At 34.2% G+C, this 21,886-nt stretch overlaps 1 protein-coding gene across 5 annotated transcripts in view; it reads right to left on the bottom strand.

Annotated features, from left to right (window-relative positions):
- The window catches only part of VPS13A (vacuolar protein sorting 13 homolog A), a 249,952-nt gene that overhangs the window by 95,925 nt on the left and 132,141 nt on the right, over positions 1-21,886 (bottom strand). For 4 of the 5 annotated variants that reach the window (XM_058565619.1, XM_058565616.1, XM_058565617.1 and 1 more), the window contains exons 34-40: positions 19,211-19,358; positions 15,863-16,007; positions 9,640-9,767; positions 9,124-9,293; positions 8,355-8,572; positions 7,422-7,654; positions 37-129 (exon numbers count right to left, since the gene is read on the bottom strand). In XM_058565619.1, coding sequence (XP_058421602.1) covers positions 37-129; positions 7,422-7,654; positions 8,355-8,572; positions 9,124-9,293; positions 9,640-9,767; positions 15,863-16,007; positions 19,211-19,358 — 1,135 coding nt within the window. The remainder of the gene's footprint in view (positions 1-36; positions 130-7,421; positions 7,655-8,354; positions 8,573-9,123; positions 9,294-9,639; positions 9,768-15,862; positions 16,008-19,210; positions 19,359-21,886) is intronic. The other variant, XM_058565615.1, reaches the window with a different exon arrangement.

Consider the following 21,886-nt stretch of genomic DNA (forward strand, 5'->3'; position numbering starts at 1 on the left):
CTAAAGATCTGAATAACTGACTACATTTTAATTTACCTTCAGTGTCAGGGATTTTACTGATACATCAATCACTTGTGGATCTGTACCTATCTGAGTAGCTTGATAGAACAAGTCACAGGGCTGCAAAACCTATGCAAGAAAAATCAATACCACTAAATTAACGTTGTTCTTAAAATATTTTTATTTAAGACTTTCCTAGTAATAGCTAACTATATTAAATAAACAAGTTAATCAAAACAAATGTTTAAAAATAAGTAACTCAGTAACACAACTATGCTCTTTACTTACTCATTAAGTATTAACAATATTAGCAATAATACTAATATAACAAAATAGAAGGATTTCTTAAATAAGCTTAAATGTATGAAAAGCCCATAAAATTTGTATTATGTAGTTTATTTTACTTGCTAAAATAAAAATTTATAATGGTATTTTTTCCACTATAAAATTGAAACAAAATAAATTAATCTATATAGGAAAAGTGACAAAAGATGAGAAGAAAAAATTATAAATACATTAGACTTACTAAATAATTCTTAACATAATTATAAACTAACTGAGTTTTCTCTAACTGTGGCAAGCAGAATTCACCCCTCTAGCCCCCAGCGACTCACGTTCTCCCAAATGCAAAATATATTCACAATCTCCTAAGGTTCCTAACAGTCTCATCCCATGATAGCTGCAAAGTCCAAAAATCTCATCATCTAAATCTGTTATCTCATCATATGTCTATCTCAGCTATATCTCTCATTGATTCAAAAATCCTAAATCTCATCTATCTCTTATCAGCTCAAAGTCTAAAATTTAAATCAGATCCAGGTGCTGATGAAGTTCCTGGGTATAATCTATTAAGTACAGTTGCTAGGGCACAATTTCTCTCCCTTTGTGGAACTGTGAAACTAAGGTGAGTTACCTTCTCCGACCACTCCCAAAACAGAACATGATAGGCACAGGACAACAATTACTAATATTCCAGTTCAAAGGGGGAAAATGGAAAGTAAAAAGGAGTCACTAGTCCAAAGCAGTTCTGAAATCCAGCCAGGTAAATGAGTTTCTTGATTAGGTTTCAAAGCCCACAATTCTATGCGGCTCTCAGCTTCACCCTCTGAGTCATCCCTCCTTTTTTATAAAAGATAGCACAAGTTTGCAGCTGAGTGGTTTTTTCATCCTGCTTCCTGTTAGTAGAATTTTGGGGGTCCAAGAGTCTCTCTTCATTTTGTACTCCCTGTCCTTCTCAGTCTATGTTGGCAGTGTTTCTGTTGAAATAATTTTCTCAAGAACCTTGAGGGCCTTCCGTAGATTTCACAAGTTTTCACTCCATTAGACAAAAGCCACATCCACAGATCTTTTTGAGATAATCATGGCTTCCTGCTGAGATGGCTAAGGGGTGGCAACTTTATGATTCCTAGAGGCCCTTTAGTTTGATTGAGAAGATCTGTGAAACACACACTAATCCCTTGAAAGGGCCCTTTGTGTAACTGAACACTCTATGATTTTGATCTGAGGTTTAGCAAAAGGTTAAACAATCACTTGGTCTTTCCTCTATGCTATATTTTTGGCAGCCATTTCTGACATTTAGCATCTTATGCCATTTGGAAGGCTGAGAATGATCAAAATCATTAAGTCCTGGTTCCTTTTGCTTAACTGTTCTTCCCACAATTAAGCTCTCTGCTCTAGCATTTTACTATAAACAGTAAGAAACCAGGCAGCACCTTCAAATCAGGCAGGTTGGAAATCTCCTTAGTGATATATCTATGTTCGTCACTTACAAGTTCTGCTTTCCACATAACTGCAAGACACAATTTTGCAAAGCTTTCTGTCACTACATATCAAGCCATTCCCCCTAGTTTCCAAAAACATGTCCTTTAGTTTCCTTCTGAGCCTTCATTGGCAGCGTCCTCAATGACCACGTTTCTACCAAAAGTCTGTCCAACACAATTTAGGCTTTATCATTCTCCTCAAAATTCTTCCAGCTTATGCATACCTCTGTGTAATGCTCATTCCAAAGCTGCTCCACATTTTAAGTAATTGCTGCAACAGCATCTTACTTCTGGTACAAAACTCTGTATTTGTTTCCTATTGCTACATAACAAATTACCATAAACTTAGTGGCTTGAAACAACACAAATTAATTATTTCCCCATTTTCATGGGTCAGGAATCTTGCTGAAACCAGGTGTCAGCCAGTTGGGTCCTCTTCTGAAGACTTTTAAGGAAAGATCAGCTCCTAAGCTCCTTCAGGTTGTTGGTGGAATTCATTTCTTTGTGGTCCTAAGACTGAGATTCCACTTGTTTGCTAGCAGTTGGCCAGGGCACCTATTGGTCACTCACTCATAGGTTCTTGCTATGTGGCCTTCTCCACAACATGGCAGTTTGCTCCTTGAAGGCCAGCAGGAAAGCATCTCTCTGATGTTCACCATTTTTTAGATTAGGTTAGGTCCACCCAGAATCTCTCTTTGATTAACTCCAAGTTAACTTATTAGTAACCTAATTATACTCATTGGTCCTGTCTACACTCAACAGGAGGAGACTATACTGAGCAATGCAACAGGGGGTAGAAATCTTGGGGGCCATTTTAGAATTCTGCCTACACTAACAATGAAAAATTAATCAGAAAAAAAAATAATCACATCCAAACCTATTCCCCAAAGAAATCACATTAAAATCTACCATTATTCTAATAAATCAGCAAGATCAACTGGTACATGACTTCAATATATAGTATATTATTTCTCCAAACTTCAAGGACAGGAAATTATAACCAAATTCCAATACATAACCCAAGATTTTAAACATAAAATTTCTGTTATCTCTTCACTTTGGGGAAGGTAAAAAAAAAAAAAAAATACTACTATAAATATATAGAAAAGTTTCTCTATAACTTGGAAATTTTTAATTGGCTTTTTTTATAGTCCCTTCCCAAAATAAATATGAAAGTATGCTTTGAGCCTTACCCCATTCCTATATTTTCAAGTCTAGTTAAGTTACTTAGGATTAAAACTTCAGCTGGTCGTTAACAGTAAACATCTTCATGCCAAAACTACATTACAGTCAAGTTGTCCATACTATAGTCCATATAGATCAACTTAATGGTGTAGAAACATTTCTTAAAATGGAATTATTTTATCCTCTCCAACTACATCCATTGTGCTTATAGTGCTATTTCTATCATTTTTTTCTCCTTCCTACTCTCTCACCATACTGCTCCCAGTCTTGTATGATTTTTGACTACTGATGCATTCTTTTTCTGCTGCTACTGCTTCCTTTCAAAGAAGCAATCTTAAGCTATACACCATCTACAGGAACTTATAAGAGCTCACTATAAATTCCCTATTTTATAAACACTATCTTGGTCCTGGGAAGGACTGCCCACTGAAAAACAAGAAAAAAGGCAGAGTATATGAGTATAGATGTTGGCATGTGGGTAGATGTGGGGTGGGAACTTGTGCTCTATGAAACCCAGGATCTCTGCATATGCTACTCCTTAGTCCTGAAACACACTGCTGTGACTCCTCTGTCCCATTTAACTAGCTAACACCTACTCATCCTTCAGGTACCAACATAAACGTCATTTCTACTGAGAAGCCTCCCCCATCTACTCCTCCAGACAGTTATAGTCTTCTATTACAGAATCCTAAGGCATGCTGAGCAAACGAAATATAAGAATAAATTAAAATACACTCAAATTTAGGATTAAGCCATAAATGTAAGGCTGATATACCATAGGAAAAACTATCAATGTAATTTACCATAAGAACAGTAAAAACTATTGTGGTTCTTTAAATAGATGGCAGTAAGCACTCAATAAAACTCCACACTTACTCATGATTAAGATTCTTTCAAAATTAGATACGGAAGATTTTTCGACATACTAAAGCTTTTATATATAAATTGTTAAGCAAATATTAAAATTATAGTACTATCACTTCATTTAACAATGGGAATACAATGAGGATGAATCCTTATTGCCACTCAAGGAACAAACAAGATTCTGACTTTTACAGATGATTTTTTAAAAAAATCTAACATCAATGAAAATAATAGTATAGGTGGCAAAGTTTAGGAAAGTTATAGAATAAGATAAATTCATGAAAAAAGCTGACAACCATCTACAACAGATATAAAATAAATTAAATACTTGGATCATGATTTAGCTTTTTTTAAGATTTAGGAATTTATTCAATAATTATTATAAAATCATAATGGGTGAAATAAAGTCAGACATAAATAAATTTATACTCTACAGGTAGCAAAGATGAGAATATCCCATATATTAATACCTCTAAAAATTTGGGGTCATGTAGCCTTTGAAAATCAAATAAATTCTAATAGAAAAAAATGCACATATATAACACTTTACATACATTTTCAAAAAGTTCATGGATCTCCAATTAACATCCATGGACCCCACAGATGAATGCTGGATTAAGAAACTTTGTTCTAATATAAAATATCAATAAAAGTTCTACTAATTACAACTTATCAAAATGTATGTGGCCCAAACTACTAGCTGGCCATAAATATCCTTCTCAAAATTCTCTATAATCACAGAAGTTTCCCTTGCCACATGGTTGCCCAGCTACAGATCTCCTTTTCTAGACTTCTATTCCATCTGTGAAAGGAACAACTTGTGGCACAGCAATAATCCACCTACAAGTTGAAATGTCATGTTAAAAACAATGTCTACTTGAAAGTATAAGCAAGCTACCAAGACAACCTTGCAAAGTCCCCAAGAAAAGAAAAAGGAAAAGAGAAGTTATCTCAAAACTTGGTGGTAGGTTACCTTCTAGTTATTTGTCAAATTCTTTAGCTATATACTAAGCAAAAGGCTATTGTGAAGTAGAGCAAAATGGTCAGCAATTTCGGAATAGTCAGCAGAATGGGGCTGGGAAGGAAAAAAAATTTCAGAATCTGTCACAGTGGGCTCTAATACGGGCCCTAATAAGTACCCTTGGCTCTCAGATGGGATGACACTATTTAGCAGTGGATACGAACCAAGAATAAACAAGGGCTTACAAAAACTGCAACCCAGCCTTCAACAAATTCAATTACTACTGGATTAAAGTGAATTGTCCCCATTCTATAAGCCTAGCAAAGAACAAGTGAAACCCTCTTTGGAGGAAGAAAATATCACTGAAGCCTCTATAATGTTTCATATTACTGTCTGGCATTCAATAAAAATACAAAGAAACAAATCAGAAAAGATAAAACAGAAAACAGAAGTAAACTAAGAGATGACTCAATTATTGATGTTATCAAAAACAAACTAAAATAACTGTGATTAATTTGTAAAGAAAACGGATGACAGAATCTATAAGAAGAGGAAATTACAAAACTTAAAAATGGAATAGTAGAAATTAAGAACTTAATAATAATATTTAATAGCATATTAGACAAAGCAGAAGACAGAATTAATGAACTGAAAGACAGGTAAGCAGAAAATACCCAGGGTGAAGCATAAAACATTATGGACGGAAAACAAAGAAATGAGCTTAAGAGATATATGGAATATGGCTAAAACATCTAACAAGAAACTGGGTGTCAAAGAACGGAAGGAGAGCGAGTATGTGGCACAGAAGCGATATCTGATGAGATGGTGACCAAGAATTTTCTAAACCCGTGAAATACATTAAGCTACAGATTGAAGACTCCAAAATAATAAATATAAAGCACATCTAGACATATCATCAAAGTCTTGAATATAAATAGCTACCAATTTAAAACTTTATATCCAATAAAATTATCCTTAAAGAGAAAGCAAAATAAAAACATTTCCACACAAACAAAATTGAGAATATCTGTCACCAAGAGACAACATTAAAAATAAATACTAAAAGGAGCTCTTCAGAAGAAAGAAAATGATCCCAGGTGGAAACATGGAGATGCAAGAAGAAATGAAAAATAATAGAGATTATATGTGGGTAAATATAAATGAATACTGTCTACAACAACAACAAAAAAATCCTGTGGATTCTAAATATACGTTGAATTAAAATGTATGACAATACTATTATAAAAGGTTAAAAGAGGATTTATTTTTTTTTCTTTTTTTTTTTTTTTAAATTTTTTCCCCCAAAGCCCCAGTAGATAGTTGCATGTCATAGTTGCACATCCTTCCAGTTGCTGTATGTGGGACACGGCCTCAGCATGGCCAGAGAAGCGGTGCCGTGGTGCGCGCCCGGGATCCGAACCCCGGGCCACCAGCAGCGGAGCGCGCGCACCTAACCACTAAGCCACGGGGCCGGCCCTAAAAGAGGATTTAAAGCAAAAGCCAGCCCTGGTGGTCTAGTGGTTAAGACTTGACACTCTCACGGCCATGGCCTAGGTTTGTTTCTGATCTGTTGTTGTCATATTGTGGTGGCTGCATGTTGCTGTGATGCTGAAAGGTATGCCAATGGTATTTCAAATACCAGCAGGGTCACCCATAGTCAGGTTTCAGCAGAGCTTCCAGACTAAGACAGACTATGAAGAAGGACCTGGCCACCCATTTCAGAAAAAAATTGACCATGAAAACCCTATAAATAGCAGTGGAGCACTGACTGATATAGTGCTGGAAGGTGAGAGGATGGTACAAAAAGACTGGGCAGGGGTCTGCTCTGCTGTACACAGGGTTGCTAGGAGTCGGAATTGACTCGATGGCACAAACAATAATAACGAAAAAGCTTTAGAAGTGGTAAATATTTATATATTAGACTCTACTAAGTTTAGGATGTATGTTGTAACATTTATGTTAATGAATACAAGAACAGTAAAAAGTTTGTATTTCTATGTTGATAATATTTAGAACATTTATGTTTCTATTACTCCTGTAGAAGCCTAAACATTTTTATAAGTGTTTTATAAGAGTACTAACAGTCACATAGTTAACTTGAAAAAGACATCTTTGAAGAAATGAATTTTAGTCAGAATTATGAAAAGGAGGAAGGCCAAGAGGTTACCAGAGAGTAAAATACAAATGTAAAGTATGTCAAAGCAAATGGCTGAAACTTCAAATAAGTCACATGGAGAAAAGCAAAAAAATATATCAGAGCAGAAATGTTCAGATGGGAGAAAAAAATTAAAAATAATAAAACTGAAACAACATAGCAAACAGCTGGTAGAAAGTCTTAAAGGCCTAAGAGCAGTGTGGCACTGACATGGTTAGAAAGTCAGAGTAAGGTCTTAAGAGAGAAGTGTCAAGATGAAAGCTGCTTCTTAGTAGGACTGTTCCCACAAATACATAAGACAATGAGGAGCAACTGGAAGAATGAAAGAGTTTCAAAGCTGGTGTATTAATAATCTAGATTAGGTTCTCCAAGCAGAAAGAAAGGTATTTTACAGAGAAAGGTTAGAAAGTATGCAGGTAGTTTCTTAAAGTGCTATATACTAAATCCAAAATAGTTTACAATTAATTATTTACAAATAATTAAACAGTAAACTCACAGTAGTGATTTTGCCTTTTCTCTTTACTGGAAGAAATGGGCATGCTCTCACTTGGAGATCTTTAATGGCAGCAGTCATTGTATTGCTTTCAAGGTCACCTAGCCAACAAATTTCACATTGTGTTGTAATGACTAAGGCAGGAGCATCATTTCTTGTCATATCAGCCACAAACACAATTTCAGGATTTTTAATAAGAATATTAATTTCCCACTTCACTGATTCCTGTATAGGTACTAAAATAAGAAATAAAAATAATGTTTTAAAATATTTATAAATCTGTTATACATATTATTTGTGAATAATTTATTATTTATGGGAAAATATTATTTTCATTCTAAGTAAAAAGTAAAATAAAAGAATCTCAGATCTCAAAGGAATCTACTGCAACTCTTTCACTATTAGATTTGAAGAAGCTATAGCCATAAGAACATTTTAATATGTGGGAAAAAATCTCCACTATTTAATGGCAGAGCTGGAAACTAATCTAGTTTCCAATTCTCAACTTGACACTCTTTCTACTATACCACAGTGAATGAAATATGTAAAAGATAATAAGAAACTATAAATATAACAAAAACAAAAGAGTACTTTAAGTTAAAATACTATCTTTAATTATGAAAAGAAGTGGTCAGTTCATTATTCCTCCAGCTTGTTTTCTTCCAACAAATTCAAATTGCTGTCTGCAGAGAAGTACAATTACTTATTATAATATAGGTCTCATAATTTTTCAACCCAATATATATTCACATCTTAAAAAATATGCAAACTGCACATCTTACCAGAAAACACATTTAAATTTTTGTCTTACGTGTGAAAAATAAAGATTTTAATTTATTAATTTACTTAACCTCATCATCAAGAAGGCTAATCAAGGTAAGTGCTATTATAACACTTCAATAACATAGATATTACATATTTCACCCAATAACTAACCTTCTTCCTTAGCAGTCCATGTTTGAACATTGGTTTCTACAGCAGTGCTTGTGGTGTAAGCCTCAAGAAAGACATTTGCAACTGTCAGCAGAAATTCCACACTTGCACAAATATACATCTCTTGAAGGACTAAATCAGTCACCCAACCATCTCTGACTCTCCTATACCTTACATCCATCATGTCCTTTTTGTCAAATCCAACTGTCAGTCCTATCATTCTGAAAAACACAATAATAACAACTCCTATTACTATCTTATAAACAACCAAACACACTAATAAAACTCAAAGACTTGTTATCCCTTTCACTAACAGCAAACCAGCATTCCGAAGTCATTTCTCCTAGGAAGATCACAAAGTACTCCAAATAACAGACTTAAAAACTTCTGGAGCACAACTGATTCATAAATTAGGAAGTGTATCATTAAGAAATTATCAGAATTTTAATCTCAGCATATTTTTTCTTCTGAATTTTTCATGTATTTCCCATTAAAATCTGCATGGATTAATAATAATTTAGATATTGTAGATTAATTTAAACTCCAATTTAATTGCAATGATTATTTCTATTTAACCAATCTATCAACCATCCAGCAAGAATAGTATATACCTGAACCAGGATATTTTAAATGTTGACTGAGAACCACGACTCAGTTGAACTGAAGCTCTAAAGATCTTAGGATGTACCCAGAAAATGAACACGCAACTTTGGAAATAAGTTTTATAAAATATATCAACCATTTCTCAAGTAAAAACTGAGAACACTATTACCTAGGAGTTGCCTTCTTGACATGAGGCCTTTTATCATCCAAAATACAGTTTTTTAATGAGAAGGAAGAAAATGTTGAATCATCTGTATACATTTTTAAAGTACTTATAATATTCTCCAACTTAAATTCGGCAAGTTCCAGAGAAGGATCACGAACGTCTGTAAAGGCAGTCTGTGGAAGAGGAAATCAATACAAATTTTATGCAAAAACATAAGATTAGAGCATATTTTAAGATACGACCTACCACATTCTCCAAAGGGTTCATTAATGAAAGGCCAAAAAAATATTAACTCTAATTAAAAAATTTATTTTTCACATCACTAGCTATAGGAAAGATAACTCATTTTAAAGGGAAATGGTTAAAATTATTTTATTATTAAAGTGAAAAGGTAAGTAATTTTTCTCAGAGGAACAGATACTCCAAAATATACATGAAATATTAACAATTATTATTTTAATAAACATTGACCTGTATAATTTTCATCAAGTGAAAAATATATTTTCTTCTTCAACTTACCTGTTCAGGACCTGGACTATACAGTACCATGGTGAGATAATCAGTTTTGAAACTCAAATTTAGTGTTGTCTTAACTTGAGAGGCACGTGAATGTACTTCTACCACAGCAGCTGTCACTACAGTTGTTCCTTGGAAAAATTAAAGTTATTGAATAAAAGAAAAAAGTCAGCAAAGGTAGAACTCATTAAAACACCCGTGAAATAGATTTAACAGAATTATTAATTAAATGGATATAGTATAATGTTATTCAAAAAAATTAAAAAGATTAGAAGATTTAGATGTTGAGCTCAGTAACTCCTGGCTTAGGATTCTTTCCATGATAACTTGAGAAAATCAAACAGCTGATGCTTCTGTTTCCATTTTTGTAAAATGGAAATAATAGAACTAACCACTGGGTTTGTTTTGGGGGTTAAGTAAAATAGCATGTATAAAATGTATACTAGGGTACCTGGGACATAGTTGAGTACTCAAATTTTACTTTAAAAAAACTAAACCAAACAAGATATTTTAGATGACATTTAAAAAATTATCTTATTAAACAGAAGGATCCAAAATTCATTCTTTTCTACATTTTACATTTTGAGTCAAAGTATTATATGTACGATATATATTAAATGGGCTTATAACACAAACACAGCAAGTCCTAATTCTCATTCTACCCAACTCCAGAGACAAGTAACACCACGCCAATTAACTTATTTTTAATTGACGTAAAATTTACATCAGTGAAATATGCAGATCTTATCTGAAAAATTTAATGAGATTTGATAAATGTATACACCCATGTCGCCAACACTCCAATTAAGATACTGAACATTTACATCATTCCAGAAAGTTCCCTTGTTCCCCTTTCCAGCCAATCCCCAACCTCCCTGCCATTCTAATATCAATCACCATAGATTAGTTTTGTTTGTTTTAAATTCCATATAAATGGAGTAATATATATTGTATTCTTTCAAATTTGGCCTCTTTCTGAGATTCATCCACGTTGTTGCATGTGTAATTCATTCTTCCTTATGTACTTTATGAAAATGCATTCTATAAAAATACATAGTATGAAAATAAACAGTGTATCTATTCTAATATTGATGAACATATGAGCTGTTTCTAGATTTGGGCTATTAGGAATAAATCCACTATAAATATTCCTAAATAAGTCATTTTGTGTATGTATGCTCTTATTTTAGAGTGGGGCAGGGGTAAATACTTAGGTCTAGAATTGCTTGTTATAGGGTAGGTATATGTGAACTGCCAAACTCTTTGTCAAAGTAGTATTTCACATTCCTAAGAGCAACATGTGAGAGTTTCAGCTGTTTCACATTCTCGTCAGCATTTGGTGGTGTCAGTCTTTTAAAATTTAACTAGTCTGGTAAACTGAAGATTTCCTGGTAAATAACTATATTAGTATCTTTTCGTGTGCTTACTGTCCATTTAACATATTATCCTTTCCCAAGTATCCAAATCCTTTGGTCATTATTTTTTTTTTTTTAAAGTTGCTATTAATTTCAAGGAGTTCTCAGGTTTTCTAGCTATGAGAATAAGGTCAGAAACATGTATCATGAATATGTGTCCCAGTCTGAGGCCTGACTTTGCACCATCTTGATACTATCTTTTGATGAGCAGAAGTTTAAAATTTTGATGAAATCTGCTTTATAAAGCTTTTCTTTTACGATTAATACTTTTTTTTCTACCTAAGAAATTTTTGGCTATGCCACGATCATGAAGAAATTCTTCCACGTTTTCTTCTAGAAGCTTAAAAGTTTTAGCTTTCAAATATACGTCTTTCATCCAACTCGAATTAATTTTTGTGTATGGTATGAAGGGACAAGGTTCAATTTTTCCCACATTTATCTAGTTGTGACACTACCATTTGTTAAAAAGTTTATCCCTTCCCTGTTGACTAGTCTTCGTTGCAATCAGTTGATCTACTGGTGTCTTCTATTTTCCAAAAGAGTTTGTATAACACTGATATTATTTCTTACTTAAATATTTAATAAAATTTACCAGAGAAATTCAATTCCTTTAAGATACAGAGCTACTCAGATTTTGTATTTTCTATTTCTTCTTATGTCAGTTTTGGCAAGTTGTGTTTTCCAAAAAATTTGTACATTTCATACAAGTTGTAGAACTCATTGTCACAAAATTATTCATAATATTCCCTTATTATCCTGGTAGTGATCTGTAGTAATCTATTTAGTTCTGATATTGGTAATTTGTTTTCTCTCTCTCATCAGTCTTGCTAAGGGTTTATCAATTTCATTGGTCTTTCCAATGAAAACAATTTCTGACTACGTTAATATTCTCTATTATCTGTTTCTTTCATTGATTACTACTCTTATCTGTATTACTGCCTTTTTTTTTTTTTTTTTGAGGAAGATTAGCACTGAGCTAACATCTGTTGCCAATCCTCCTCCTTTTTGCTAAGGAAAATTAGCCCTGGGCTAACATCCGTGCCCATCTTCCTCTAGTTTATATGGGACGCTGCCACAGCATGGCTTGATAAGCAGTGCATAGGTCCATGCTCGAGATCCGAACCTGTGAACCCCAGGCCACTGAAGTGGGGCACACAAACTTAATTGCTATGCCACCAGGCTGGCCCCTATTACTGTCTTCTTTTTATTTACTTTGAGTTTAATTTGCTCTTCTTTTTTCTAGTTTCTTGAGGTAAAAGATTTGATCTTTGATTTTAAACTCTTGTTCTTTCCTAATATAATGCTTTACAGCTACAAATTTCTTTCAGCAATGCTTCAGTTGTATCCTACAAATTTTGTTATGCTTTATGTTCATTATCTTTCAGTTTAAACAATTTTCTAATTTCCCTTGTCTTTTCTTTTTTGACCCATGGGTTATTTAGAGATTATTTAATGTCCAAATATTTCAAGCTTTTTTGACATCTAATTGCTACTGATTTCTAATTTAATTCCATGTGGTCAGGAAACTTTATGGCCCCCAAAATGGTCTATCTTTGCCAATATTCTAGGAATCCTTAAAAAAAAAGTATTCTGCAATTATTGAGTTTAGTACTATATAGTAAGGTCAATTAGGTCAAGTTTGTTAATAATGTTCAAATATTCTATATTCTGATTTTTTGGTAAATATTCTATCAATTACTAACAGTGGTGTGCTAAATCTCCAACTATGATTCTGTATATGCGTATTTCCTCCTTTAGTTCTATCAATTTTTGATGCGTATATTTTGAAGCTCTGTTATCAGATACATAAACATTTAAATTTATTTTATCTTTTTCATGAATTCATCCCTTTATCATTATTTTAAAAAAAATTTGTAAGGAAATATTTATGAGACAATCAGGAGAAACATGAAGCCTAGATGGATACTCGTATGGCTTAAAGGAAGTATTGCTAATTTTTTAGGGAAGATAATGTTACCATGACTATCTTTATAAAAGTAAAGTTCTGGGCCGGCCCCGTGGCTTAGCAGTTAGGTGCGCGCGCTCCGCTGCTGGCGGCCCGGGTTCGGATCCTGGGCGCGCACTGATGCACCGCTTCTCCGGCCATGCTGGGGTCGTGTCCCACATACAGCAACTAGAAGGCTGTGCAACTATGACATACAACTATCTACTGGGGCTTTGGGGGGAAAAGAAATAAATAAATAAATAAAAATTTTAAAAAAGTAAAGGTCTTACTGCTTACAGATAAACAGCAATTAAAGGTATAACATCCGAAATTTGCTTTAAAATAATCTAGTGGGGTGGGAGTAGGGGGAAGAAAGAGAGGAGAGTTATAATAGTAATAAAAGCAGCCACATGATACTAATTGTTGAAATTGGGTGATGGGTACATGTGGGTTCATTACCTCATTCCTTCTACATTGGTGTATGTGTAAAAATTCCCAGAAGAAAATGATTAAAATAATAATACATATTTAAATGTCTATTTTTTGTTCTATCCATTTTAGACATTATCTTTATACTCCCCACTATGTAAGTCCTTACCATTTTCTCTGTTTCATTTTCCTCTTTCCAGCTTTGGTCAGTTATGTCTTCACTTCTATGTTAACAGGGTTAATAACATTTACATTCCCATTTACATAGTAAGTCTTCTATGTGCTGTTTAACTATGGCTATGTAATGATTTTCAATGAAGAGACTAATAGTTTATTATAATACTTCCTCTGCTGCTACAACATCACGACTAGTGCCTCTCTCAAAAAAGAAGAGAGAATCTCTTCTCACATTCTAACAATGGATCACAATCATGCAAAATTTAGTTCACTTCACTTCCGTACCAGAATATATAGTAGAGATTTCTCCCTTCTAAGGAACAGAAACATGTCTTCCTCTTCATATAGTTAGTTAACTCCTCACTCTACACAGTATATGGAATTTATTCTATTTTTCTTAAGACATTCTTCCACTTTTTTTTTCTTAAAGCATTCTGAATCCCTCTTTAATGAAAACTAAGTACTTTCTAGCCCAGTAACACAGACAATTTTGGGATTCCTTTCCAGTGCACTCGTGGGTAGGCCCATTGTTTTTGGATCTTATGTTTCCCTCTTTCCTGGATTCCTTGTTTATTTTGCTAGAATACATTTTCAAACTAATTTCTTTAGGAATGGGTATGAAGGAAGTAAACTTTGAATCACAAAATCTGACAATTATTGTGCTTTCACATTTAGATGATGGTTTGGCCATATATAGAATCCTAACTTCAAAATCATTTTCCTTAGAAATCTGACTATATTGCTTCATTGTCTTTTATCATCCATCCATCCTATCCCATCCAGTTTTGTTGGTGATAAATGTGATTACAATCACTTTTTTTCCAAGCCCCTAACAGGCAGCCTGTTTCTTTTTTTTTGACATTTGTTGTTCTGACATTTCATGAAAATGTGTTTGCATGAGGAATCTTTACCTAATCTGCTTGAAACTTGGTAGATTCTTTACATCCAAGAATTTGTTCCAATATTTAGTTAGTTCTGGAGAGTGTTCTTCAAGTCTTCTCTCCCATTTTCTCCTAAAATATTTATTATTCTGAAATTGGACCTTTTGAACTAAAGCTCTATCACTCCTAAGTTTTATCTCATTTTACATCTCTGTGCTTTTTTTCCCTCTGTGTCATGAGAGATTATATCAAAATACATTCCAACTCAGTACTTACATTCTAACCCCACGCTTAGTGCATTTGTTTTGTTTCAAGATTTCAGAAATCATATTTTTGGTTTCCAAGAACTCTTTCTTATCTTGGGAGAGTGAAAAGTAATGATGGTAGGATTCAATTCTTATATTCTCAAAATTCTCTGATTATGAATTAGAGTTCGTTTTCTGTTTGTTTACATTCTCCTCCGTTTCCTCAATTACTTCTATTTCGTTCAGGAAACACTATTCTGTTTATCTTGGTTTCTTTCATGCCTTGATTCCTGTGTGCTTCTTCATATCTGACCATTAATATTTAACAATAAAGGACTGGGTTGGTTATTCTAGCTAGTAAGGATGGGGTTTCCTGTAACGTTATAAACGTAGGGTTGTTTCTGTTTTAGGATTCTCTCTGACTGGAAAAGCTGTGTAACATCTCAGGGCTTTGCAAGAGTGGGTCTTGTGGACTAGCAGGTTTCACTTTGAGGTAGGTAGGTTTGGGGATCCCCCAAAATGCCAGAATGAGTAGAACTTTATTCTTGTGAAGCAAAATCATCCCAGCAGCCCTAATTGACCCAGTTTTCTGTATATGCTGGTGTTGAACTTAGAACCAAGTCAGGTCCCACATAGCACATTAAATCCAACACCGGATGCAGCCTCGTTCTGAGTTATGGTTCCCTCTCCCCTGCTCCATCCATCTATCTTCCAAATATTTGTTGAAATCTATCATTTACTAATGATCATCTTCTCTTGATACCGCTAATATTTTGATACTCCTAATATCAATATAAAATACATATTCCATCTGAGATATATGTTGCACTAGGAATAAGGGAGAAGAGGGGGGATGGGGAGAAAAATTGAAAATAAGGAGCTTTAGGGAAGTTGGGATAACAAGAATAATACTTAGGAATTTTGTCACAACAGGACTAGGAATTTTAATTCAAAGAAAAAAAATCAACAGAATGACTAATAACAGACAATTTAGAGATACCTGAATGGCACTAGCTAATTAGAAAAGATTTAAAAATCTTATTTTACCCAAACTAGAACTAGAGAATGGAAGGAAAGAAGAAAGACAGAGGGGGTGGGAGGAAAGAAGGAACTAATTTAAAGTTAAGAACATACCTCCTGAATGATATGAAGTAACTCCACTAGTAACACTACCCTGATCTTTTATTCCTACAGGTGAGGCACTATCACCTTCTTCATACCATATATTGCCATACAATGTTTTAAAAATAGTTGTTATATCTTCTTGACTAAGGATGAACTGTAAAAAAATAAAATAAAATTTGCATATTTTAACATTACTTCATGTAGTTAAAATTCTCATACAAGAAAAACGATTGTTTTATTCCAATCCTCTACAAAATCAATTTTTTAACTCATTAGATATGTCTACTAACTGAATACTCAGTTTTTTAAATGACCATGTGATCTTTAGTACTTTGTGAAATACAGAACCAAATGAGATGTCAATACGAATGAAGCTATGAATCATGAACTTTTTTGTTATGAATGTACCAATTAATGTAGTAATTTTAAACCTTTAAAATGAACTTTTATCTTTAAGTATTCATTTAGCTACTTTGTATTTTTTTGGTTAGCAAGCACCTCAATTTACAAATATAGAATAATCAAAAATAATACATTCGTATAATAAAAAATAGTTCACAATGTGTTTTACATGAATTATTTTAACCTCACAAAAATCCTAGGTGTAAAGATAATAATCCTGATTTTATAAGAAGCTGAGGCTTAAATGGTTAAGTATCATGCTTAAGTCCACTTACTTAAAGAACTCAAAGCACTAACTTGAAACCCCATGTGTTGTGAATTTAGCCTAAAATCACCAGCGTAAGACCTGTCTTGAAAGCTGTGATGGTTAGTTTTAGTCAACTTGGCTGGGTCATAGTATCTAGATAATTGCTCAAATATTATTCTAGACGTTATATATGATATATTATATATATATATATATATATGATGCTGCAGATCATCTACAAATGCCCAGCTGCCTTCTGGGGCAGATCCACCAGGATGAAATTGGGTCTTCCTCTACCATAATCCACCTGATTAGTTAACAGCTGCTGCAGGCTGGGAAGGAGGTGGGAGAGACACAGGAAACGGATGGACCACATATTTGACCCCTCCTGGACCTCATCCTCAGCCTCAGGGAGAAGCTAAAATCAAGGCCTCAAGAAGTCAATCTAATGCATCCAGACTAAGTATATACACACACACACACATTCTATTGATTCTGTTTCTCTGGAGAACTCTAACACAATAGCAATTATGTAAACAACAACAACAAAAAAGCAAACAAAAAAACCCTATGAGTTTTTTGGGGTTGGCCCGGTGGTGTAGCGGTTAAGTGCGTGCGCTCCACTGCGGCGGCCCGGGGTTCACAGGTTTGGATCCTGGGCATGCACCAATGCACCGCTTGTCAAGCCGTGCTGTGGCAGCATCCCATATAAAGTAGAGGAAGATGGGCACAGATGTTAGCCCAGCGCCAATCTTCCTTGGCAAAAAAGAGGAGGATTGGCATCTGATGTTAGCTCAGGACTGATCTTCCTCACCAAAAAAAAAAACGACAAAAACAAAACAAAACCCTATGAGTTTTAAATTGATTTGTTAATTAAAGGGGATAACTAAAAGCGGATAACTTTAATCTCACAAAATTTAACAGTTTTATTTGCACCTGGCTTCCTTTGAGTGCATTTCAAAGGTAATATACTAATGTTTTAAGATTAAGTCCATGTGTACCTTATTCATGCTACTTATGTTGTTTTGTTTTTAATTTTCATTTATTCATGACACTTATTTTGTGATTATTATGCAACAGCGTAGTACAAAAATAGTATGTTTATATCAATTAATGAACTGAAATTAAATATTACAACTTCTAAACCACATCTTTCAATTAGTACGTGTATATTGAATGCCCCTCAAATACTGATATTAATCATCACTCTCCACTCCTGCTTAGTGTAGGAAGTGGGAAGAACTATAAGGATCCAGGACCGTTGATCTGTGGCTCCCACATGTCAGGACAGGCTGTGTGTGCTACCCCTAAATGTCTAACAAGTCAGAAATCACAAGATGCAGCACTTAGTCTGGATGCATTAGAGTAACTGATTCAAGTCTCTCCCTGATGCAAAGGATGAGGTCCAGGAGGGGTCAAATATGTGGACCTGGGGTGCGCTGCAATAGCTGCTAACTATTCAGGTGGATCAGGGTAGAGGAAGACTCAATTTCATCTGCCCCAGAAGGCAGGTGGGCATTTGCAAGTGGTCTGCAACATCACCTGAACATGTTACACGGATTCCCCTTGGAGAAGAGTGAATGAAAATTGTGTCCCTGCCGCTCCACACACAACTGCCTAATGACTGGGCCCAGTGGGGAGTGGATTTGCCCAGCATGCTGGGTAGAATATGTTACTTATGTTTTATAAGTTTCTATCTGTTGTCTTACCAAAATAAAAAGACTTCAATTATTTATCTTAAGAAGATACTTTCCATTTATAAGGAGCCCATATGATCTTATACACTAAGAGCTTGAAGATTTTCAGTTGAGATCATCACGTTTTAAATTCTACATAAACTTTTGAGTTACAAATGTGAACTCTTTAAAATTATGGTTTTCCCTTTTTAAGTACAATTTTTATAGGGAGAAATAAAAAGGGAAACTGGGGGTGAAGGAGGGAAGAGAATTGTTAAGTAGGTTTCCTCAAGAAACCTTCAGACACAGTATATGTTGCTGTCACTTCAACACAGCATGTGATACAGTTTTGACTTCATTCAGTCAAGAAGGAAAAGTATGAACTGTGGATACTTACATTAGAGATCTGTGAAGCAGGATCAACCCACAAGGGGGTAAATTTATGCCTAAGGTACTGACTCATTTTCCATTTTCATCTTCAACTTCTCTATTCTTCTAGGACCTTCTCTAGGTTATTTCATAAATTCCCATGGCTTTAAATACCATCTATATGCTGATTACTTCCAAATTATTTCCAGCCTAGACCTCTCCACTAAGTTCTATACTAATATATCCAACTGACTACTTACAGCACCATGTCTAATATTTGTTTCCTCCATGGAATTTACCACAATTTATAACTATTTTAACTATGTGCCTGTGTACTCTTTTACTGTCTAACTACCATGCCTCTAGCCCACCATTACCATCAACCCCTGTATTAGACTGGTAAGTTCCATGAAGCCAGAAACAATGTCATAGCTTCTTTACCACTGTATCTCCAATATGTAGCATAGGGCCTAACACCCAGTACGCACTCAAATATTTGTTGAATGAATGGAGAACATTCAATGAATTCTAGGTTAATATAGCTACTATTTCACTTCAGACCAAGGTGATTAATATATAATTTCTACACCCCAAATGTCTTATGCCCCCACGCAATATTTTTTAACCAACAAAACAGAAATCAATAACCATCCAAAATGTTACCTCCATGGGTTTTAGCTGACCATTTACATTAAAACAAGGAACTTCCTGGTACCACTCCCAGGATAAATTTCGCTCAACAATCACCTCAAGATTTAATGGCAGTAGTAGATCCAGTACCTCCTGATATGCATCATTAATAAATTGAGTCCTATAAGTAGAAGGAAAATTGTTTTGAATTGTTTCATATAGGGTCAGATAGTAAAAAAAAATTAAATTTATCATTTTATATACAAATGTAGAAATCAATAATTTTTTGTGTCTGACGAGAAAAATAAAATCTATCAGGCTTTCTATGTCAAAATGAGAGATGTTCCATCCCACTAGAAATGTAGGTGAATTTCTCTGAGCTAAAGATTTCCATATTGTAGAGAAATGAGTTTTTAAAATAAAATGTTGCAACACGTTAAAAAGTGCCAAAAATATACAAGTTGGATAGTAAACCCCTATAATGAGAATTGTCTCTATATAATCTGTAAACATGCATTATATAAGACCTCATTAAACACCACTTTAATTTACTGATTTAGATATGTAGCAGAATATCACATACCCCCTTACTTTATAAGAAACAAAGTTGCACCATGTGAAATTTCTATTTCTGTGGATCAGAAATAGTTGAATATGGACAATTTCACATTAAGCTGAACCATATTTGCCTTTCCAAGTACTTATAAGGGTAGGACGGATGCTCAGGAATGATGAAAAACGTAGTAGGTTACTGAACCCCTTTCAAGTGACAATGTGACCACAGAAGCCTCCCAATGCACCTTCAAATGACAATCTCAAAGTGGTACTCCTAAATAATGTACTTATATTTTAATTGGCAGCAAATCCCAAATCCTTCAAGCAGGGTATGAAGCTATGACTGTAGAATTTTAGGTATCACCTACTCAACTGGAGAGAAATGCGGGAGTCATCAGGGATCTCGCAGAATGCCTAATATCATACCATTTTATGAATCGACTATCGAGTGACACTATACTTATCATACATGCATGCTTGCAATCTCCACTTAATGGTAATAAGGAATCTAAAAGCCTGATAGGGCATATTACATACACAATTTTAATGGGTACATATTACAATATATGGCTATACTATAAGTCATTTAACCAACCTTCTATTGTTAAAAAGTTACGTTGTTTTTAATTCTTCACTGTAATAGATAATACTTGCATCATTATCTTTGTATATATATCTTTGAGTAAATTTCTTCCTCTGGACAAATTGCTAGAAATATTAACTGCTGTGTCAAAAGATTACTTCCTCTGGCAAAATTTTCCTTATCAATACTACCTAATACCTGGGGTAGATAACTTTCCTATGTGCTGCTACAAGTACCTTGAACTTTTTCAATGATTCTATTTAATATACTGTATTTTAATAGTTTAGTGTCTCATTTATAGTTTCAATTAGAATGAAAGCTTCATGAGGGCAGGCATTATGTTTACCTTATTCTTTGCTGTACTGCCAGGACTTGGCTCAGATGATTGCAATATATCATGTACTGTACAATTATTTGCTAAATTGCATTCAAGAAACTGGATCAATATATAAACAACATATGAGAGCATCCATCTCCTTGTACCCTGATTGAGATATACTGATTATTAATATTTGCCAAATTTAATGGGCAAACAAGAGTATTTCAGTGTATTAATTTTTATTCCTTTGATTACTAATGAGGTTGAATGTTTCTCTTAGCTGTTTATTGGCTATCATTGTTTCTATAAAGAATCATCTAGTCATGTTCTTCCCCAATTTTTCGAATTACCTTTTTCTTACTGGTTTAAAATATTTAAGGATTTTTATCTTTTAAGATGTTGTTAATTACCCCATATACTAGTTCCCTTGTAATTTTGTCCTGGTAATTAACATTCAGAAACTTATATTCTCAAACAGTCAAAGCCAATCAATATTTTTTCGTTACCACTTTTCTTCTTTCTTCAGTGCTTAAATTAGAAAGTTCTTCTCTTCCCTATTACTGATATTTATATGTTATTTGCCTTTAGTTTTTTTAATAGTGTTGAGATAATTCACATACCATACAATTCACTGCTTTTAGTTTTTTTTATGGTTGTAACTGGCACAATGCTTGGGAGCCATTCTAAACAGTGAAATCACCAACAAAAAGCCCCAAAATGCAAAAAACATGGCATGCAAAAACGACACTTGTTTAGAGCCAGCCCTGATGGCCTAGTGGTTAAAGTTCAGCACTCTCACCGCCTTGGCAGCCTGGATTCGGTTCCCAGGTGCAGAACCACACTACTCATCTGTCAGTTGCCATGCTGCGACAGCAGCTCACATAGTGAACAAGAAGGACTTACAACTAGGATATACAACCATACACTGGGGCTTGGGAGGAAAAGAAAAAGAGGAAGATTGGCAACAGATGTTAGCTCAGGGCGGATCTTTCCAAAAAGATACTTGTTTACAGTACGAAAGCTGAAATAAGAAGGCAGAGCATCACTTTGTTTTATACCTCTGCTGGAAACATAAGCTTTGGGAGACCCAAATTTCTTGTAGCTCTGCACATGACCACAAACGACTGCAAAAGTACCATTAGTAGATTCTGGGGTTACAAATAAGTTTTAGTGAGTAGGCAAATTCACAAATATGGAATCTGTGAATAATGAGGATTGACTGTATATATATGTATATATATGAATAATGAGG

The sequence above is a fragment of the Diceros bicornis genome, chromosome 22, assembly GCF_020826845.1.
Source record: "Diceros bicornis minor isolate mBicDic1 chromosome 22, mDicBic1.mat.cur, whole genome shotgun sequence".
Taxonomy (NCBI): domain Eukaryota; kingdom Metazoa; phylum Chordata; class Mammalia; order Perissodactyla; family Rhinocerotidae; genus Diceros; species Diceros bicornis.